General features: G+C 33.2%; 1 protein-coding gene across 1 annotated transcript; it reads left to right on the forward strand.

Moving 5' to 3' along the window:
• Positions 1–15,404: 15,404 nt before the first annotated feature.
• Positions 15,405–22,845, forward strand: LOC114271869 (zinc finger CCCH domain-containing protein 32). Its single transcript, XM_028213514.2, has 3 exons — positions 15,405–15,700; positions 16,450–16,560; positions 20,823–22,845. The coding sequence occupies exons 1-3, from the start codon at positions 15,629–15,631 to the stop codon at positions 22,266–22,268; spliced, it is 1,629 nt and encodes a 542-aa protein (XP_028069315.2). The 5' UTR covers positions 15,405–15,628; the 3' UTR covers positions 22,269–22,845.
• The last annotated feature ends 439 nt before the right edge of the window (positions 22,846–23,284 follow it).

Raw genomic sequence — 23,284 nt, forward strand, 5'->3', positions numbered from 1 at the left:
TTTACTACCCAAATTGTGAATGTGAATGTGAATGTATAGGAGTGTTTGTTACTTGTCGCAGAGAGTTGAAAAATACAACTAACACGAATGAGAATTGATGAGCTGACATTTGAATAGTATTACATGAGATTTGACTTTGATTTTTTGTAATTCACATTATACTCATTAATTTAATATCTAGGTTGTCTAAATTGTTGATTTTGACATTCACGTTACGTGTCGATGGTGGATTGTTCTCACCAAATTTGACTTCCCATCTTTATGGACTAGATTGTAAATGTGAATGTGAATGTATGGGCGTGTTTGTTACTTGTTGCAAGGAGTTGCAAAATACAACTAACACAATTGTGGGTGGTGGTTTTTGTTTGGGCAGATTTGATCCACGTTTCAAATAACATATGTCACATTGTCTTTCAATGTGTCACATTTTCAAATTGTCATATACCCATTATACATGCTGTCACATTAATGTTGGGGTTGTGTCACACATCAATCCTTGCACTTCACATGCTCGTTTATGTTGTCACATTATTCGATAAATCGGCATGCATACCATTATGTTATATGTTGTTATATCATGTTTGACATTGTTGGTATATATCAATTTGTGTATTGTCGTATATTTTAGGGTGTCACATTCGCGTTCGTAGTGTGTTATATGTCACCCTTCAGGTAGTACATTCTCGTTCATATGGTCACATTGTTCAATGACACTAAGGTTCGTTTGGCGAATCACATTTTTAGTTTTTTTGGTAAAAGATATAAGAGTAAAAAGCACATTTGTTTGGAAAGGATTTTAGTTTGTTTGCTTCAAATGGTGATCCAACTAAAAAATGGCGTGAAGAACAAAACCAGCTAAACTATCACATGTCAACAATGTGTTGAATTATTAAAATTTTTCATCATTTTGTTGGCTGCATTCTACTACAATAATACGATCTTACTATTCAAAAGTGATTATAAAACTTTGCTGCTAAGTGTCTATTACTATATTGGTTCTTTACATGTCTTTCGGCTGTGGCTCCCCATACGGCCACATCACCCGCACCTGATCTGACTTAGTTTCTCTCCCCGAGATGGTATCCGATTCTTCTTCGGTCAATCTAGAGGACGTTTAAGTGCCAACAGAGATATAATGAAATCATCTGCCGAAAATGACAGTTTGTCAACTATTGGTATTGGCTGAATGTATCCGGAATAAGCCGCTTTGTACTGATCGACAATGAAAAATGGTTCAACACATGTACTAAAATCCCTTCCACTATTCTGTATTGCAACTGCCGCATGTGCACATGGGAATCTATTCAGTTGCCACTAGAAACATAAACATAAACGCTTGCCAATGTCTACCAAAACCATTGGAAATGAATGGACCTCATATATGTCTTCATTTTCCTAGCTAACAATCCACGTGCAACCATTGGAGTATGCCTCATTTACACGGTTTTCCATTTTTGGACAAAGTAAGTCATTCCAATTAGTAGCCAATAATGTACGATTAGCCCTCATTGTCATTATCTGATTTCTGATTGTATTAAGCAACCTAGTGATTGGGTAATTACGGTCATCAAGTATCCATTTATTGAACGATTCTGCAGCGTTGGAGGTCATCTCTCCATAGCGTTTGCCCCTGTCGACATTTTGAAAACATCATGACAATGTTATCAAATATTGGGTATTTTCAAATGTAAATTGGTCGTATAGTGTAAAATATGTACTGACAAGCAAATGCAAGTAGTATCTGTAAGTATCGTACAAACCTGAAATATGCATTAGCCCAATGGTTCGGTGGCATATCTTCCAAAAAATTATTTATCCCAGATCGTTCTGATCCTTTTAGCTTGGCCAAATGATGCTGAAACGAAGCCTCGATTGGAGCGTATGCACATTCACGCAACTTGGCCATTAGACCAAAATGGACATGGTTGTCAACCCACCGTAATTTGTCTCTCAAATTTGTTTAGAGATGTTGCAAACAGTACGCATGATATGTAGATGGGAATACAATAAGCAAGGATTTGAGTAACCCATCATTCCAATCAGATACGATAGTTAATGTTCGAGCATTGTTGATAATGTTAGCAAGTTGCTGTAAAAACCAAGTCCAATTTGCAGTCATTTCGGAGTTAACGATAGCGAAAGCTAATGGGAATAAACCTAGGAGTTATGACAAGTGTTATGTTAGATGTGTAATGGGTTTAACAATGTTTACGTTCACATTAACAACGATTCACATTTCGATCCGCAACATGGACAATGGTATAAAAATAACAATAAATTGGAAACACATTTTTCATGGGGGATCCCCTAATGATATAGTGGACTAATAATAAAGTGTTTAGTGGCCATGTGATGCGTTACTATATGAAATACTGAAGTAATTATCATAAGATACGTACCTTTGTTGCCATCATTCCCCGTCGCTGCAAGCAAATTGCCTTTAAATCTCCCTTTCAAGAATGTGCTATCAAGGAACAATAATGGGTGGATATGGTTGAATCCATCAATGCAAGCTTTGAATGATATGAAGAACCGCTTAAATCAACCAGTTGACTACTCGAAATCCAAGTTCACATAACTCCCGAGATTGTACTACATAACTGCATCAGCGTACCACCTAAGTTGAACGAATGAAACATGGCAGTCACCGTACACTTCGCCTCTTGCCTTCTTTACACCTAACCAGGCTATGTGGTAACTAACAGTCAATCCGTACTCTTTTTTTCGGTCAAACACGACGTCAGTGGGACGTATAAGCGGCTTGTTATGCACCCGATCACCAAAAACATTGCAAATCAATTCAGATCATTGTTGATTCTACTATTCTTCCTAGTGCGAACAACAGCAGCACAATTATGCAAGTTGTTCAACCTCTTCAAGTAAAAGTAGCCATTGCATGTTTGAACCCTTCTATGTATCAACCATGTGCACCCTTTTTGCTCTCGCAACGTGCACACAACCGTGACCCACACTGAATCGTTTTTCACGAATTTGAAGTCAAAACCCACATTCAATAGCATATTTGGACAGAACTAAACGGAATGCAGCAACACCCCCTTCAAAACATTGGCCTACATGACTAATGCCATGTGACCAATCAACTGTCATCAACGTTTTCTTACTGTGGCAACAATAATTGGGCAACAAATCTATGTCCGTTTTGGCCGTGGAAAATTGTTCTATGTTAGGATCCATTTGACTTGCGGAGATAGTCCCACCGTATTGCTTACCTTGAATTAGAGCATCCACCTCATTCTGTGAGCCAACCGCAACGTAGATATGAGTAACGCCAAAGGATCTTGCAAGGGAAAACATGTTTTCCATGTCCACATCAGTACTCATCATGAATTGGTTCTCGTGACATGATAATTCGTAAGATATGGAAATCGATGATGGTGTCACGTCCGCCAACACCTCACATAAATTATCAACCAACTGTGTGAATGTCAATCCATTAACACTCCTGACAGCAACAGTGGATAAACCGAACATACACAATAGCATGATGTCTATATCCTGAGCAACAAAATAAATGAAACAATAACCGTGTCACTACATTCCGCAACCAAACAAAAAAATAAGGCATGCAACATATGTGATGTATAATCAAATGTGAGCCCAAATGTGAGCCCAGTAACTTTGACATCATACGATGGGGTTCAACCTACATTCAATGAAAAAAATTAAAACACGGTGATTTTTTTTTTTTTTTTGTTTTTGTCTACATAATCTTGATTGGATGGTAAACTAAAAAGAATGTATATGTTAATAATCTCCACAATAACGTCAATGAACCAAGTATGGACTTGGATGGTAAACAAAAAATAAGAGATATCCTAACCAAAATCAAATTGAAGAAGCACAAGGTATACCCAGAGCAACCAGACACTATATTCTTTTTATGCTTGGATTTCAATACGGTCATTTTGCTTCTAAACATGAATAAAAGAACCAAGGTTCCGATATTAACAACCCACTTCACAAGCCATTGTAAGAAAGTTTACAGTTAAACAATCTAACTCTGAATTCAATAATATCTACGACTATTATAAAAGTGTGAAGAATTATCATGTTTTTTACTTTTTACCTATCTTGAAAATACCCTCCCAAACTTATTAAATATCAACAAAATCACAAACAATCACAAATATCTTTTGAAATTCAAATACCTTCAAACATCAAATACCTTAAAATAATTAAAAATCATAAAATATCATAATCTATTATCAAACACCTTGAATGTTTTGGACTCATGACTCATATTCAATTATACTATCACTTCATCAATATTTTTTTTTTTCTTTTGTCTGTTTGATTTTGAATTTCAAACTTTTAGTGGGTGGGTTTCGTAGTAAGATCAGATCAACTTCGCAAAATGTTTCAGTGTTTCGGATTTTGTGTGTTCTTTATGGAGTGTTTGGTAAGAAAAATTTTAACATTTTTTAGATTAAAATTCACAAAAAGATAAAATAGGCTAAAATAGTAAATAAGATAAAATGTTATATCAAATCTATAATCATTTTATTTTTTCTCTCATAAACACCACATTCAACTATAAAAAAATTCAATCATCTTTTCAAATACAAAAATTTTAACTTACTAAAATAACAAAAAAACTAAAATAAGCTACTACAATAACAACTTTCCAAACACCCACTGCGTAATAAGACCATCAAGGAAGAGATGCTCTACTTCATTCTTATGAGAAAAAAAAAAGTAACAGTCTTGTAGTCATAAAGTTTTTGGATTTGACGGTTGTCAATATTTCCGTTCTCAAGATGTACGTTTCTCTTCACAAGTTATTCTCATACCTTTTTGTTTGTTTTGATGTTGGGTTTGGTTATGGTGTGCAACTTACACCTTACACCTTATACCTTACACTTACACCTTACACTTACACCTTTTGTAAAAAATTAAACCTTACACTTACACCTTTTTTGAGGTTGCACACCATATGCAACCCACTTACACCTTACACCTTACACTTACACCTTACACTTACACCTTATACTTATACTTACACCTTACACTTACACTTTTTGTGTAAGTGGCACATGGTGTGCACTTGCACACTTAAGAAAACTCCTTTGATGTTTTGATTTTCTAAATGGTTACTAAATAGGAATGGCAATGGAGTGAATATTAATTCTCTATTCCTATTTTTTTATAATAAATTTTTTTCATTCTCCATTCCCTATTCTCCATGGGTACCACCCTCTCTATTTTTTAATGGGTATGGATTTTTCCTAACCCACTTTAATTTCTATTTTTATTTTTTATATTTAATGTTAACAACCACTTTTTTTTTTTTTTTTAAGGTTCACAACAAAAACTACATATACCTTCAATCTTTTTTCTTTCTTTTTTAATATATTTAATGTTAACATTTTTTTTTTTAAGGTTCACAACAAAAGTTAAATATACCTTCAATCTTTTTTCTTTCTTTTTTAATATATTTGATGTTAACAACCTTCTTTTTTTTTATTTTATAAAGGTTTTAGCTAAATATACCTTCAATCTTTTTTCTTTCTTTTTTAATATATTTAATGTTAACAACTTATTTTTTTTATTTATTTTTTATTTTTTTAAGGTTCACAACAAAAGCTAAATATACATTCAATCTTATTTTATTTTATTTGGTTCAACAACAAAATCAAATACACATTAATTAATTAATTAAAAAGTTTGTTTTATAATAATCAAATATATAATTTTGAGACAATCAAATAAGTTTTAGTAATTGAAAAAAAAAATGTGGAAAAACGTGGAAGATTAAAAAAAATTACAACCATCTCTCTCTTTCTCACTTTCACTCTCTTCCCTACATGTTATAAGAACCTGATTACAATGTTATAAGAGCCTGTTTGAAGAAATAAAATGTGAAAGAACCTGTTTAAAGAAAGTGTTATAAGACCCATATTAAATTGCATCAGGGCATAAACAAAGAATTGTTTGTTGATCTCTTAGCCACGAACATTTTAGACATTAAACCATCTTTCTTTTAGCAAATTTGAACCATTCATTTTAATTTATCCAAAATCTAATTATACCTTTAACAAATCTGAACCACTCATTTTAAGATATCTATGCATTACCACACCCAATCCATCCTCCATCTTCTTCCTTTAGTCCCCCACGAATTTTGTTGTTTGTTACTTTTAAAAAACAAAAAATATTTTTTCAATTAAATTTTTACTAATTTCACAATACCATCACCACTATTCTCACTTTCACTGTCACACTACCATCACCATAACCACTACCATCATCACTGCCGCCATCACCCCACCACTATGTAACAATCTTTACTTTCACCTTCGTTCCATCACCACCACCACCAAATATTAAAAAAATATATATTTTTAATTTTTCTTATAAAAAATATTTTTCATTAAAAAATATTTTCTATCTAAATAAATGAAGCATAACATTGGGAAACAAGCTAATTTCAGTTAAATATGTTCATAACTAAGAAAAATTCTTTTAATTTAAAAAAAATTATTTAGTAAGACTTTGTATCCCCTTTTTGTTTTTCCAGCAAATAAATCTTTGTACCCATCATTTCTAACCAATCACGACTCATGCTTGTTTTGATTCTTTACAATTTCCTTATTTTCAAATACATTCATATATATATATATATATATATATATATATATATATATATATATATATGTTGTATAAATTGTGTGATAACATCAAACAAATAGATTCATACTCGTTAATTGAAATTTCAGAACAAGCAAACCATTCTGAAAATTACAATACATAACAAAATAAAATAACATAAAAAAGCAAACCGAAACCTACACTAGACAGTGTCCTTAATTTTTTTAAATAAATTAAAAAAATTCTAGATATGCATAAAATTTGACAAGAATAATGTGACAATGTTAATTAATATGTATTTGATTTTATTGTTGAGCCAAATAAAATAAAATAAGATTGAATGTATATTTAGTTTTGGTTGTGAATCTTAAAAAAAAAAATGGTTGTAAACCTTAAAAAAAAATTTAAAAAAAAAACAAAAGAAAAAAGATTGAATGTATATTTAGCTTTGGTTGTGAATCTTAAAAATTAAAAAAAAAATGGTTGTGAACCTTAAAAATAAAAAAATAATAATAAAAAAAAAGATTTGATGTATATTTAGCTTTGGTCGTGGATCTTAAAAAAAAAAAATTGGTTGTGAACCTGAAAAAATAAATAAATAAATAAAAGAAAAAAGATTGAATGTATATTTAGTTTGGTTGTGAATCTTAAAAAAAAAAAAAAACATGGAGAAATTAGTGGGTACCCATCCCCAACCCATCCCCTGTGGATATTTAAAGAATATCACTTACCCTACCCAATAGATAAGAAAAAGAGGAAAAAACCTATATATTTGGATTGGATCTCTATGGATACCGTTATTCATCGCCATCCCTAATACTAAATCTCTTTGTTTTGATATTCTGATTTTATAAATTGTTAGTAAATCTGATAAATTAGGATTAGTCTTAATTATTTTTATCTTACATATTGTTTTATCCTCAATTCTGTAAAGCCAACTCCAAAAAATAAAATAAAATAAAATAAAATTTAAAATAAAAAAAAAATAACACAAAAGCCAATAGTTCAAAGAAAAAAACAAACGTTTCCTATGTACATCGTTGAACATGATCATCATGGGGATAAATTGGGTTGGGGTATATATATATATATATAAATAAATAAGTTACACAAAACAGAATACATATGAGGCAACAAAATAGTTAGGGGAAATTATTAAAAAAAAAAATTCATTATTTGACCATTATAATAACAAAAATCTCGAGTCTCACAATATGGGTATTTGGCACAACATGAACTCCAATTTCCATTAATCCGTTTGATTAGTTAAATGAGTTTAGTTGGAAAAAAAAATTCAATGGGTTTGATTACTAAAAAAAATTTAAGACAAAAAATTGTATGAAAATTGAGTTATATAATATTTTTATTTGTTTCAAAATCACTTTGTAAAAGCAAATTTTAAAAGCAAATTAATGTTGAAATAAAAATACTTAACACTTCAATTATATAACTTGTAGCAATCATATAATACAAACAAAATATAATATGTGACTACCAAATGTATAAATGAAACTATAGCAACCAAATTAAACCCAAAAAAAAAAAGAAAAAAATATAAGAATAAAACAAAGAATTCCAAGCTCTCTAAATTTTCAAGTTTTCTTCATTCATGTATAATAAACATATAAATATTTGGGATAATTATAAAAATTTTGTTAATTTAAATTCTAATATTTTAATTTGTTTTCAATTTAAATCACTTTCTTACTTTCGTTAATCAAAATCAAAGAAAAAAAATAGTATATACCACGCACCCCCAACCGAGGTAAATTAGGGTTGGCCTATTTTAAATTTTTTAGAATTTTTTTTAAGAGAAAGAGGTAATGCAGTTTGTTGCCTCAATAATAATAATAATAATAATAATGCCACAGCAGCAAAAAAAACGTGTTACGAACTTATTAGGAGATGAGCCAATTACAAGGCTCACATGGGACTGCTCCTCAAAATTTTCAAAATTTCTATTTCATATATGTTTGTCAATAATAAAAAATCAAAAAATCTATTTATATATAAAATTTATACGAAAAAAATTTAACCACTAACTCATCCATTTAATTTTGTTATGATTCATTGTTAAAAAAAAATTCAGTCTAACTAAATTTTGCTTATCGATTACTTACTTTTATACCAGTGTCTCCACAATTCTCCATAGAGATTCACACCTCTATTTTATGTATTATTATGTGATTAAATATAAACACACTTAGTCCTTATGTAAATCATCTTTTTTGTGTACATAGTGCACAATTGAAAAACATAAACACCGTTCATTCCTTGACTCAAGTAAAAGATGAGAAGAAAGAGTAAGCTTGCAAAGTTTACCATCATAGATAATGATATTCCTGCTAATGGTACCGAAACTATGAAAGAGACAATCAATGAGGACTCATCTCAATTGCAAGGTTAGAAAAAAATTCATCGTAATTGAAAATTCTTTCAACTTACAAATCAATAGCCATTCATGAAATCTCAAATTGTTTTGCAAGAGAAATGCAAGAAAATGAAATTGATTCAAAATGATTTATCTTCATCAATGAACTTCAACCTTTTGATAGAGACTGGACAATAAAAGCAATTGTTCTCAGAAAAGGGATCATTGAACATTATAGCACTTCAAAAGGATAAGGAACAATGTGGAAAATTATATTAATGGACAAATAGATGTATCATTTAATGATTTATACAAATAGAATTTCTTTCTCCTTCATTTGATATTTCTAATTTCTAATATCAGTTATAACTTAGTGCACTTATTCCATTTCATCATTTTATAATAAGGGCACAAAAATAAAGCAACGACATTCAATGAAGTCATTGATATGCTTGGAGAGTCATTTCAGACGGACAGTACATATTTTATTTCCAGTGAACTTGTTAAACCCTTGAACCAAAAATTTGCAAGTGTCCACAAAGAAATTAAAATATCACTCTCTATTCAAACACAAGTACAAGATGCCAAAATGACGATCAAGTTGGATATGCTTACATATGACTTTGTCTCATTCTCTCATATCAAACAACATGTACAAAACAACATTATTGGTATGTCTTCAACATTTTCTTTTGTACATGAACAAAAAAACTATTACACAATTATTATATATAACTTACTATCAAATAATAGTAAACTTTAAATTAATTTTTACTATTATGTCAGATGTATTTGACTTAGGACACAATGTTGAGCCTCTTTCATCTGTTACCAGAATAGGAACAATTGGTAAATTATTGAAGAGGAATGTCTATTTGATAGATTCAAGGTATGAATTATAATAACTCTTAAGTTACAAAATCAAAAATACAAAAAACTTAAAATACTGAAATTTTATATTTTCCATTGTCACAACTCTCAAACTATTCTTCTTACATTATGGGGGAATGTAGCCCAAAACAAAAGAGCAATTCTAGAAGATAGAGTAAAAAAAAGACATGTAGTTGCATGTCCAAAGTAAAAGTGTTAACATATGCAGATACATTTAAACACTTAAAATAATATTATATATAACATTATTATTATTGCCTCATAATGAAAATATATAAATCACTAATTATATATATTTACAATTTTACATTGTTTAATATATAGTCATAATTTTCATTTCTAACAGGTGTAATATCTATATCCACAATCTCAACAACTACAATTCAAATAAACTCGACAACATCTAAAGCTGATAATATTAGGGGATGATATATTAAAAAACATATTGTTTCTATTTCTATATTTATAGTTTTTATACAATAAGAAAATTAACAAATATTATGTGTAGTTGCAATAAAAAAACAATTGAAAGCAAGTCAGGTACAACATTATGGGCAACAAGTAAGCAAAGCTTTGAACCAGTGAGGATAGAACATTCGATAGAACTTTCATTACTTGATTTTTAGGTATGTAATTTATCATCCTAATAATAATTGTAATAATTCCAAATATCATGATTTTTATTTTTTATTTTTATTTTTTATACTTCACCAAATTAATATTAATATTAATTCACTATGACTATAAATATCTAAATAGAGTACACATTGTTCCTTCAAAGCGACAATCATTCGTATAGATAATCTAGACCAACCTTGGTATATTGCTTGCAAAGTATGCGATAAAAAAAGTTTATCAAACTGAACAAGGAGTAGAATGTAATAAATGCAAGAATTCAAATTCAGAATATCATCCAAGGTATGTGATAGTTCTACATAATAACACAAATTAATGTTTTGTATTTGTTAAATAACAAAATTACAACCTCATAATTTATTTACATTTGTCACATCAAATATCAAATATTTGATGAAGCTTATAGTGGGAAATGGAGAAAGACAACTATATGTCACATTATTTGAAGCGACTAAGAAAATTATTAGATGTCCAGCAATTGTATTCATAGCATCCAAAAATAAGGCAAGTTTACCAAATGCATAAATAGTGTCACATTAGTAACATATATATATAGCAAGAGAAATAATTTAATTCAAAATTATACTATTGTTATTGTTATTACGGGTAGGTAAGAATAACAAATTTTATAAAGTGCTAAAACTTGCTTCTGAACATACAAGAAAAACATAACACACTCTAATTCGTAGACAAACTGCCCACTTATCAGGCTAGGCCTTATACAAGTAGCAACCTTTTTGTTTTGTTTTTTCATTTTTTGTTCATGTATGCGTAAAGAAAAGAAAACAACTCTTGAATATATTTTATAGGTTCAAGCTTCTTTCTAGTTGGGTTTTCCAATTAGAGTGTATTGTTGGGCGATAAGGGGCTAAAAGATCTACTACTTTAATTCCTATTTCAAAAATAGATAATGTTGTATTTAACTGTATAAAGGCGGGCGCAGATCTATGAATAGGAGATGTTGTGCAAGTATCTACAGGACCTAAATTATCAACAGGCTCTCCAAGTACGTTGAAAATTCGTCTAAGAGTGGTTCCACTGACCGAAACACTTAGAGGAGCTTTTGTGTCAAACACTTCCATTCCTCTCATTAGATCATCTGTAGCACTCATAACTACAGCTCTAACTCGATTGTTTCCTAATAATTGTTGTACCTCACAAGTCACATTAATTGGTTGACCAACAGTATCTCGACCCTTAACTACTAGAGCGTTATAAATATTAGGCATCTTGCTCGGCGGAAAGGATACATCGAGTACCTAACCAATGATTTGAACGATACACCCTAGATTCTTTTTTTTCAAGCACAGAAACGCCAGAACCAGAAGTAGCAAGATTGATTCTCATAATAATAAATAAAGTCAAATATGGCACTCTGGTATTGTAGTAGGTAAACTTGAAGGGGAAAGAGAGATCACTTTAGGCTTTGTTGATTTACTGCATGATGATTATGTTGAAAAAGACCGAAGCCGCGGTATTTATTTCACTCAAGATTAGGTCTCTCTACCAGGTGTTCTGCTTGTGGCTTCAGGGGGTATTCATGTTTGGCATATGCCTGCTCTGACTGAGATCTTTGGGGATGATTCTGTACTACAATTCAGCAGAGAAACTTTAGGATACCCTTGGGGAAATGCATCGGGTGCCGTAGCTAATCGAGCAACTCTAGAAGCATGTGTACATGTTTGTAATGAAGGACGTGATCTTGCTCGTGAGGGTAATGAAATTATATGTGAGGCTAGCAAATGGAGTCCTGAACTAGCTGCTGCTTGTGTGGTATGAAAAGAGATAAAATCTGAATTCCCAGCAATGGATACTTTGTAATTCAATAATTACTGTTCGTTCTCTTAATTGAATCGCAATTAAACTTGGCCTAATCTTTTAATTTTTTTTAATAAACAATTTTTAGTTTGATGATTCGAACGCATGGTTTCTGATATCCGATTAACTTAATGTTTTACAGATATGATATACTCAGCAAATCTTATAATGTGAACGGTTTGGATTATCAAAATTGGGCCCAAAAGTGAGCCCAATGGCCCACCAAGTAGGGAGCCAAGTAGAGATCCTCCAAGGAGAGGATCTGGACTCCATTATGGAGCTCACATCGATAATCTGATAATCCGATTAATGTGATTTTTTATAAGGATAAAGTACTCGACAAGGACTACACATTGAACAATTCAGATTATCAATGTGGGTTTTATGGTGGACCCACAGAGTCCAACAACACGCTCCAGTTCGATCGAGGCTGGAAAGAAGTTATTCCTTATTTTATACTCCTTTTGTGCACCAGTTATAAATATTCATTTTTTTTTTTTCATAATTTAAAAGGTTGCGTCAACAAAATTTTCACTCTCTATGGTTTAAAATTTTCAAAATCAATTTTTTGAGTTTTTAATTTTAGATCAACTTAATATATATACACTTAAAAAATATATAATTTGTACAATTTTTTTTAAAACATTAAATGTAACAAAATACTAAAATGTATTAAATTTTTGTATTCAATAAATTTTTCACAATAGTTGGATTATGTAAAAGGAAAGGAATAATATTTTTTTTTTTTTTTTTAGATAGCAGCAATAATAATGTTAGACTCACAAAAATAAAACACATAAAAGTGTTGGATGAAATTTTTTTTAATTCTAACTCACATCACACTCAAAATGAATTTTAACTGCCTAAGACATTTTTTCTTTATATGTTTTATATTCTATTTTTTTGCACTTAACATTATAAATAAAAATTGTAAATTTACCAAATGTCTGAAAAATAAAAAATAAAAAACCTAAAGACTAACTTCACTTCTAAAGAATTAGAGATCCATAAATGATCACCAAACCCGTTTGGGAATATGTTATTTTGGTTAACTATTTGATTTTTTTACGAAAACGCGTGCAAAAAAGCAAAGAAAGTAAACGTGATAGGATGTTTTATTTTATTGACTATTATAACCTACGACGAGCAGCCCATCCCAGACAAGCCTGTATTTTGACTTATTTCTACCTTAGAGTGACCGTATTAGCAAAATCTACTATAACTATAGTATTGTAAACTAAGCACAAAATCACTATATAAAACAGAAACCACATTAATACAATATTATCTAGAAAACAATCCAAATAAGGACCCATGTTTTGGTTATAAATCAATTCATATGCCACATGCAGCGCACGTGCACCCCCCAACTAGTATAATGAAAACTGAGAGTAACATTCACATAGATTCCAAGACTTTTCACGAACCAGCAACATTTTCACATTCAATTGAAAAAATTAAAAACTCAGTAAGTTTGCGAAACGTAATGTGATATACCATCACAAGAAAGTTTACAGATAAACAATCTAACTCCAAATTCAATAATATTTAACTAAAACTAAGAGTAACATTCACATAGATTCCAAGACTTTCCATGAACCAACAACATTTTTACATTCAATTAAACAAAATTAAAACCCAGTATGTTTGCGAACCGTAATGTGACACGTATGTACACACTAAATACAATGTCACAACACAAATTAAATATAACCGAACGTAATGCACACAAAACATGACAACATTGCAAATGTGGGTTAACATTACAACCAAAATATAACGTCATTGGAAGCGAATGAGAGTGTGCCAATGGATGGCTGTAACAGTTTGCATAAACCAGCAACATTTTTACATTCAAATAAAAATTAAAAACCTGTTACTTTTGTGAAACGTAATGTGATACGTATATAAACACTGAATACAATAACGTCACAATACAAATTCAAAGACAAATACAACCGAACGTAACACACACAAGACATAACAACATTGTAGATGTTAGTTAACATTTCAACCTAAATGTAACGTCAATGGAGGCACTGAAATTGGGCCAATGGATGGCTGTAACAGATTGTGAAAGCCATATCAGATAAGATGACATTGAAAAACGAACAATCGACAAACACACAACAACAACACTCACCAATTGCAGAAGCAAAGAATCTTACCTCCTTCCCTCAAACACTTGGAGTCAAAATCGGCAAAAACAAACAACAAAGCACCCAACCTTAACAACGGAATTACCTATATCTACATCCAAACCAGCAACATTTTCAAAATCCCTGGAATCCACGATCAATGCGACTTTTACGCCCACAAACGAAGCCTAAACAATCCACTTTCCTAAAATTCTCCAAAAACTTAATAGGCTGAATGATAGAATAACCTATAATAACATATAAAGGGTATAATAGTATACTAATACTATTTACTCACAACTCATATGACCTTATGCAACACATTTTAGGAAAATGATTTGTCCCCCGAAATTCTTCCTCTCAAATCCCCCTAATGGCCAAAACGGGAAGAGATCGTCGCCCAGCCCGTCGCCGCTGATCGCCCAGCCCGTCGCCCAGGTCCGATCGTTGCAGCAGCAGCTCCGTCGTCGCCTCCGGCCCGCCTCTCCCTCCTCCCACTGTTATGGCCCCCTCCAGTCCACTCCTCCTTCTCCTCCTCCTCCTTCCTCCTTCCTCCTTCCTCCTCCTTCCTTCTCTTCTCCTTCTCTGCTTCTGAAAAAAAAAAAAGAAATTAGGGGGATTCGGGGGAGCTCGAATAGCACGGTCCCACATTTTAATCTAAATCGAACTTAAAACTCTATAAAAAATTACACAGAACTTTACATTAAATAAGTCTTTCTAATAGGACTTGTAAATAATTTTTCCAAATCTTAACAATTGATGTTGGTTTAAAAATTTGCCTCCGTTTGGAAAGTGGGTTGACTTTTTGACTTTTTGATTTTTTTGACTTTTTTTATGAGAGAATAATGTAATAATTATAAATTAGATATAATATTTCATTTATTGTGATTAAAATAATCTATTTCATATTTTGTGACTAACTCCAAACTTCCTCGCCAAACGGAGCCCTCAAACTTTATGGTTTATATGGTGTGCAAATAGAATTTGCTTAGAAAACTCTCTCTCTCTCTCTCCTGTAACTGATGATACGATCTCTCCGCCATGGCATCATCGACTTTGAGCACACAAACATATACATATATTCCCTATTTCTCTCTCCCTAGATTCTCACTCCTCATATAGTCTCTCTCTCCCCCCCCCCCCCCCGCTCTCTCTCTCTCTCTCAATGGATGAGGAATTGCAGAAGCGAAACACCGACTGCGTCTACTTCTTGGCCTCTCCTCTCACCTGCAAGAAGGTTCGTACCACGCTCCGCCATTGCAAAGCTTCTGCGAAACTGAGTTTTTTTGTTTCAATGTTGCGAAACTGATTCGATTCTTTGAGTTCTGTTGCGGCAAATGTGTTTGTTGTTTGTTTATTCACCAATGGTCTAGGGTTTTTGCTTTGCTTGCCATTACACGAATGGTTTACCCTTTTCAGACTTCGTTTTTCTGATTCTCTCGTATTTGTTTTTGGATTTTGTTTGCTGATCATCAAATTGAGATTTTGCAAAAATGTAGGTTTTTTTAGCTTTCTCATTTTTTTCTTCTTCTCCTGATTAATGCGCTTAAATTGTTTGAGTTAGTATCAAATGTTCATGATCCATGCACTCGGAAGAAACAAAGTCTACAATGTTTGGTACCAATATACGTGTATTTATGTCTACATAGTCTCTCTACGAGTGTGTATGTGGATTTTAGTGGGGAATATCAGATAAATAGGAAATGGGAAAACTAATTGCAAATCAATGTAGTGCTAGTCAGACTATCCATTTCCAATTTATCTGTTACTTCTGAAGATTTTAACTTCTTATTTTTCCTATGTAGATTTTTTTGTATATATGGTGTGTGTGCGTTTTTGGGGTGATATATTGAATTAAATATGCTCATCCATGCTCTTGCATTTTTGGTTTTGTGCATTACTCCTTTTGAATGTGAAGAGCTGGCATAGGGGTTTGTGAAGGGCAAGTTGTGAGTTTTACAAGTGAAATACTTTTTTCTTTTGCAGGGGATTGAATGTGAGTATCGACACAGTGAGATTGCGAGGCTCAACCCTAGAGATTGTTGGTACTGGTTGGCAGGGAGCTGTCTTAATCCCTCTTGTGCTTTTCGACATCCTGTAAGCTCTTATTACCTTTGGATTGCACTGTTCTCTATAACAGTTGATTTGGATTCTTTGGAATTCATTAATTACTTGCCTTGGAAACCTTTTCCCCCTTAATATGAGTCACTTGTCTTTATTTTTTGCTGTATCATGTGTAAATTTAATTTCTTATGGATCCATTGGCTGGTTGCATGAATCTTGACTTCTTGTGGGGTTTCATGTCTTTGAATGTATACAATATCACCATGAAAATCTTAAGTTCAGGGCTTTCGTTTTGTACAACTTGGATATCAGGGATATATGTCTGAAATGCACTTGGATTTTCATGATATCAAGGGGTGTTGGGATTTGGTTATTTATTAAGTTGTTAGAAAATCCAGAAACTTTTGACGATGCCTATCATTTGTATGCACTAGTTATATGATGTTATATGCTCAATATGACTATATTATATCAATCTATATGAGTATAGGGCTTTTGTGAAACATAGTGCTCTCCTCAAATACCAAGAAGCAGTGATGGTTTTTCAATCTAGACTGTTAGGAGTGATGGATTTGGTATGTCATGTCTTTCGCCTATACTTGCTCATAGTGACTACATCCACACTCAACCTACATTTTCATGCTTGATAGACCCTTTTACAGTTGCAGCAAGCTATAAAGGACTTTGACATGGGTGTAGAGCTATTCCTTCTTTATTTTATTTAATAATATAGACTATTAGTTGCTATGAAGGGCATTGACATGTGTATTAGATATTCATCATTGAAAAGAGGGATCTAACATCTGAAATGAAAGCTTATGAACTGTGATGTTGTTGTTGATGTCTCAGTAGCCTTCGACATGACTTTGTCAGAGAACATTGTAGCAGGAGTTTTGTTGTTGTATATTATTTACAAGTTAAATCTTATATTTAGTAGATTCTATGCTTGCAGGGTTGCTGTTTGTTTGAAAAAACATACAAACTAAAATACTCTTAGGGGTTGAGTCTTATTCATGATCTTGGGTTGATTTTGGGACCTCAATTGACATTTTAACCTGGTATTCATATCAATATTTTGAAGCCCAATTATAACCGTAAAGGAGGTCCACTTGGTAGACTCTTGTGGGGGAAAAAAAAACATGATTGGAAGATCTTATTCTAAAATCAATGTATATATGTTTTTCCAAACCCATACAAATCTGTTTTGAACCTGTTCATTCAGCTAGCCAAAAGAATATACTTGATATGGTTCAAGATGTGACCACTTTGTACTAGAAAGCAAAATTGTAGACTCACTACATGCCTGTATTTGTTTTAGCTATACAGTTCTCTATTTTTGTGTCGTTGATCAGCTGGAGAGCTAGTTAGCAGTTACACTCTAGTTTCTTCCTTGGTTAGCAAGTTTAACCTTTATCTTTTGAAATCTTGTAATGAACATTTAAGTCGGATTCCAGTGTTGTTCGTTCAGTATGCTGGTTAGAAGACAGGTTTGCAAGTTTTGTGCGGCTGGGTGTCAGGGCGTGTGTTTCCCTTTTTTTTTGGGATTCTTGATTTTTGTATTCTTTAGCATCTTCTTGATGCTCTTTCTTCAATAAATTTATTTATCAATAAATAAATGAATAAATAAATAAGTTGGATTCTAGTGTTACATGGCAGGGTAGAGTTTGCTCGGTAATTTAGATTTGTGGAGTGGAGCACTGCAAGCATGTTTGGTATGATGGAATGGGCTGTAATGGAATGCTTATTCTAGTTTTGCATTCCTTTTCCATGTTTGCTACACCTTTAGAACACGTTTGGTATGATGTAATGGGCTGGAATGGAATGTCCATTCTAGCTTTATATTCTCTTTTCCTCGTTTTGTATGTTTTATTTAAGTGAGAATAATTGTTACATGAGAATGACTATTCCAACAAAAAGTAAGAATACCTATTTCATGTGGGAAGCTAACTTAGCTATTCTATTTCAACATGGAATCATCATAAAATAAAACAACAAACTCTTTCGATAAATATAAAAAACAAAAAATGATTGCTTTAAGGGGAAATTTTTTTTTTCTTCTCTCACAATCTCTGTCTACGAATACTCTCACCTACTAAACAATCTGCCATAGACAACTCCATCATTGTTCTTCAATCAAGTTCAATGAATTTATTTTTTTTTTTTTAAATTTTTAAAATTATGTTTCAATTTATTTGTATGTTAGTTGTAAGGCATATATATATATATATATATGAAACTTCATGAAATCATATAAACTGTATGATAGTATATATATGTATTTTTTCAGTGGTGTATCATGGTTTTTTATTTTTTTATATAGTTTGTCTCTCTCTCTCTCTCTCCCCCCCCCCCCCCCCCTTAATTCAAAGTTTGTTTCACATACACAACTTTTTGTTTTCTTTTTTTCCATGTGAACTAATTTGAAAAATTAATTTTTATTTCGTAGATAAACACTGCACAAGTGATTGTTATTTGTTGTCGGTAGATAAAAAATTTGTGCTTAGATTTTATTAACTCGTGAAGTAGACATTTGGTTATGGATGTTTTAATGTTTTTGTTCCATTACTATGGTATTTATATATTTCTAGCATAATTATACATTTTAAGATTAATGAATATTTTTATTATGATTGTGGTATTATTGTTTTTTCATATTGATGAAATTTTTATAATTTTTATTCAATTTTTAAATTTAATATGGTTATACAATATTTAATCTGATAGTTATTAGTTTGGTAAAAATTCTATTCCATTCAATTTGCTTAACAAACCAAACATGGGAATGGGAATGGGAATGGGAATGGTCATTCCATTCCCACATCATTTTACAATGTCAACCAAACAATGGAATGAGAATGATTATTCCATTCCATTCCATTCCATTCTACTATGTATTCCATTCCCACTATTATTCCATTAACACTTCATTTCATTTGATTTTATCGTACCAAACATGCTCTTAGTAAGTGGGAATAGCCATTCAAAAAAAAGTGGGAATATCTATTCCTTCTTCCAAGTTAAGGAATAGGCATCTCATTCCATCATGGAGTTATCCTATGACACGTCCATGTCTGTTGGCTACTACCACCACCACCCTACCACTGCCACCATCACCCCCTTCCACCACCTTACCATCGCCATCGCCATCGCCACCCCTTTCCACCACCCTACCATCAACGCTGCCACTGCCACCCTACCACTGTTACAACTACCATCCTGCTACCACCACCGCCTACCACCTCCACCATACTACCGCTACCACAACACAACCACTTCCCTACCTACCACCATCACCACTACAACCTTCACCATCCTATTGCGATTGCCATAAACATCCTACCACCACCATTGCCACAACCATCATACCACCATTAGTACCATCACTACAAGTACCACCCTAGCTACCACCACCACAGCCACCACTAGCAGCAATACCTTACTACCACTGTCATCCTACCACCACCTCCGATGCTTATTTAGTGCACTTTTTGACTTTTTATGAAAAGATGTATAGAAAAGTAGAGAGATGATGTAACCAAAATAAGTGCACTTATTTAGATCATTCCGAAACAACCCCTTAGAGAAATTCTACTGTAGTATAGTAAGGTAACATTTTGCTGCTATCTTTGTAAAATGAATGTTTTGAAACTTTCCATTCTCCAGAGCTTCACTCTTTCATAGGGAAATTTAAGGTTCACATATCACCTCGTATCTGCTTCCAAGTTATTTTTCAAAGGCATTTCAGAGTACTTATCTTGAGTTTGTTGCATGGCATTATGGTGAATTTTAGGGATGCCTGAAGGAAATTGCAATGTGAGTAGAAGAATTGGAAATTATTTGGTGGGCACAACCAGGCCTATTTTGGGAGGTCCAGATGCCATCCTTTAAATTTTTGTTAGAGCATGGAAATGACAGGAGGATGGATGTAGGGGAAGTGGGATCATGATTTCTCATGTCAAATTTTAGGCAGAATCCAAGATTTATGTAAGATCTTGATCTCAATTGGCTGACCAGTATGGCTTGGGAAAATGGGACTTGAAACCTCAGCATGTTGTAGGCAAGACAATTGAATCCTTCTAATCTAAGTCAGTGTCGATGCTCTGGCATTTTAGTTGGCTTTCCAAGTTGATTTACTTTCTCTGGTTGTCTTGATCCTTGAAACGTTTACTGATCATCTCCCTTGTATTTGTATGTTAGTAAATCTAAATTGTTTGTGTGATGTTTATTTTTTTGTCTGGTAATCATTCCTCAGTTATTGGAGAATGCATCTGATTCTCTTCTTGCTTCTTTTACAGCCATTAGATGCACATACTGAGGTGTCATCTGAATCTGCTCCTCCACAAAATCGGTGCTCTGCACCTGTGAACAAGGTCAATGTTCCCTGTTATTTTTATTTCAATGGGTTTTGCAATAAAGGTGATGGATGCTCTTTCCTTCATGGACCTGATGATGGTATACCTGCTTGGAAATCCTCAAGGACAGATACTGCAGTCAGTGATGCACCTCCCTTGGAAAATAAGATGTCTGCTGGAAGTGATACAGGAACTGCACCAATAGAGACGCGTTGTAATCCATCAGAAGCTGCTCCTACGAGAGCTGTGGAAATACAGATTGAGCCTAAAGAGGATGTCCACCTACCAGCTCTTGGTAATATCAAGGATCAAAGTGCTTCTCCTCATTTATCAGCATCTGAGTGCGAAGAAGCTGCAGCAGTTAGGTCAGAAACTCTGATTCTAGGGAAGGGTTTAATTCAAAGCAGATCTCTTGTATGCACTGATCAGAGTTCAGACGAGCAAGTGGATGATTATATTGAGCAAGAGGACTGGTTAGAATCATCTCCGGGTTTTGATGTTCTTGTAGATAATAGATCAGAGAACTTGGGATATGAAGAAGATCCAGAGTACTTAATAGCCATTGATAGGGATGGCAGGGAGCTCAATGGTCATTTCTTAGGTTATGATTATGAAGACCCTGTCGAGTATGATCCTGCATACCCTGATGCAGGAATTTTGGACGAACATGAGAGGCTTGATTCTTCTGATCAATTTGATAATGAGCAGAGATTCGACTACATCAGAAAAGTTCCTGGGCGCTCAAGGGAGAAAATGTTTTATCCTGTTTTACCACGGAAGAGGAAATTCTTGCCTGTGGATATGGCAATTGATGGTCGGAGAGGTATGGATCTCCGAGACCACCTTAGGAAACGCAGGGTCATCAATGGTCGTCAAGTGACCAGTTTCTCAAGAAGGAATAACTCTTCTCGTCAGGTTGATCAAAGCCAGGAAAGGTCTCGACGACATGGTACACAGTGGCTGCATGGAAGATTGATTACGGAAGAGAATAGTAATGGGCATAGATCACACGGCAAGAACGGAACTCTGTTAAACAGCATCAACCCCCAGAGCTGGTTTAGACAATCACGTTCAAACAAGGTTGGGCAGCATTATAAGGAAAAAAGGCAGCCTAAACAGCAGTTTCATTCATCTGAAGTCTCAAGGAATACGGTTTCAAAGAAGAAGAGATCTGCTGAGGAATCTGATATGTTTACCGGGCCTAAGACCCTAGCTCAAATCAAAGAAGAAAAGAGAAAAGCCACAGGAAATGGCGATTCTTCTGGGAAGCTGGGGCATTCAAGCAGAGCTATATCAGAAGAGTTTCAGGGTCCTAAACCTTTGAGTGAAATCCTCAAGGACAAAAGGAAGCTGCGTTCAATAATTGATGCCAATAATGATAGCAGCTAAACTGCTATATTATGATCATTTGGGCCAACAATGTGAGCAGTTTTCCAATGATGATGACAGACAATTGATTTAACAAGCAGCCTACTAGCTTGTGCTTGAGATCTTTTCTGTTCTTGTGTGCGGGGATCTTGTTATTTCTTTTATAAGAACAATTTTGTTTGTTTTTTAGGTTGCTAGACAGCCTCTCTGCATGTGGGGTAAGGCTGCATAGAACTAATTGTCCCCAGACCCTGCAATGGCGAGAGTCTCATGCATTGGAACTGTCTATTTTTTGCATGCATAGCGATGGGGGCCCTTTCAAAATGTCACCAGAACCTGGAACCTTTCAAGGTCTGTTTCTTGCGTCGGAATATCCTAATTACTAATGAGAAATGTAATCTAGTGCAGGCTATTTGTTGTCTTCTACATATATAGGTTTGAGTTAGGGACTTGATACCATCATTGTCGTGATCAAGTCATGGAGCTTCTTGTCTTCCTGTGTACATAGCTGGTCATTAATAGTTAACAATTTGGTTGGTTGGTGCATTTGCATACCTCCAAAGGGTTACTTTTTTATGCATGGCAGTGATTATGTTCACTAGGTCTCATCTTATTATGTTGAGTATTCTTTCCTTGACCATCATATGTTGTTGCCTTGTTGGTCAATGATTTGCTGGAATGTGCTATTAGAGTTTCTTTCTACTTCTGCAGATGATTTGGTAATGTATTGTAGTGCAGGGTAGGCTAGGCTAACTCTAATGGCTCTTTAATATGTTGAAATTTTCCATAATTATTTATTTATTTATTATTGGATTAGCCATGGAACCTATTCCATATTAAACAGTCAAGGAAAAGAAAAGATTATTGCTTATCGAAAAGAAAGAAAAGAAAGAAAGAAAGAAATGATATGCACTCTTTTTAGCTTCTCACACTGAATATTAATTTATTATTATTGTTATTTTTTTTTTTGGGGTCATCTTATATTTTTTTATTGAAAGAATAGCAAGTGTCATGGTGTTGGGAGGTAGTAGGTACAC

This window comes from Camellia sinensis, chromosome 13, assembly GCF_055761805.1.
Source record: "Camellia sinensis isolate YWXY chromosome 13, ASM5576180v1, whole genome shotgun sequence".
Classification (NCBI taxonomy): domain Eukaryota; kingdom Viridiplantae; phylum Streptophyta; class Magnoliopsida; order Ericales; family Theaceae; genus Camellia; species Camellia sinensis.

Coding starts and splice junctions, on each gene's coding strand:
- LOC114271869 (XM_028213514.2), top strand. CDS start 15,629: ATGGATGAGGAATTGCAGAAGCGAAACACCGACTGCGTCTACTTCTTG. Junction 15,701..16,449: donor CTCCTCTCACCTGCAAGAAG/GTTCGTACCACG, acceptor TTTCTTTTGCAG/GGGATTGAATGTGAGTATCG. Junction 16,561..20,822: donor CTTGTGCTTTTCGACATCCT/GTAAGCTCTTAT, acceptor CTTCTTTTACAG/CCATTAGATGCACATACTGA.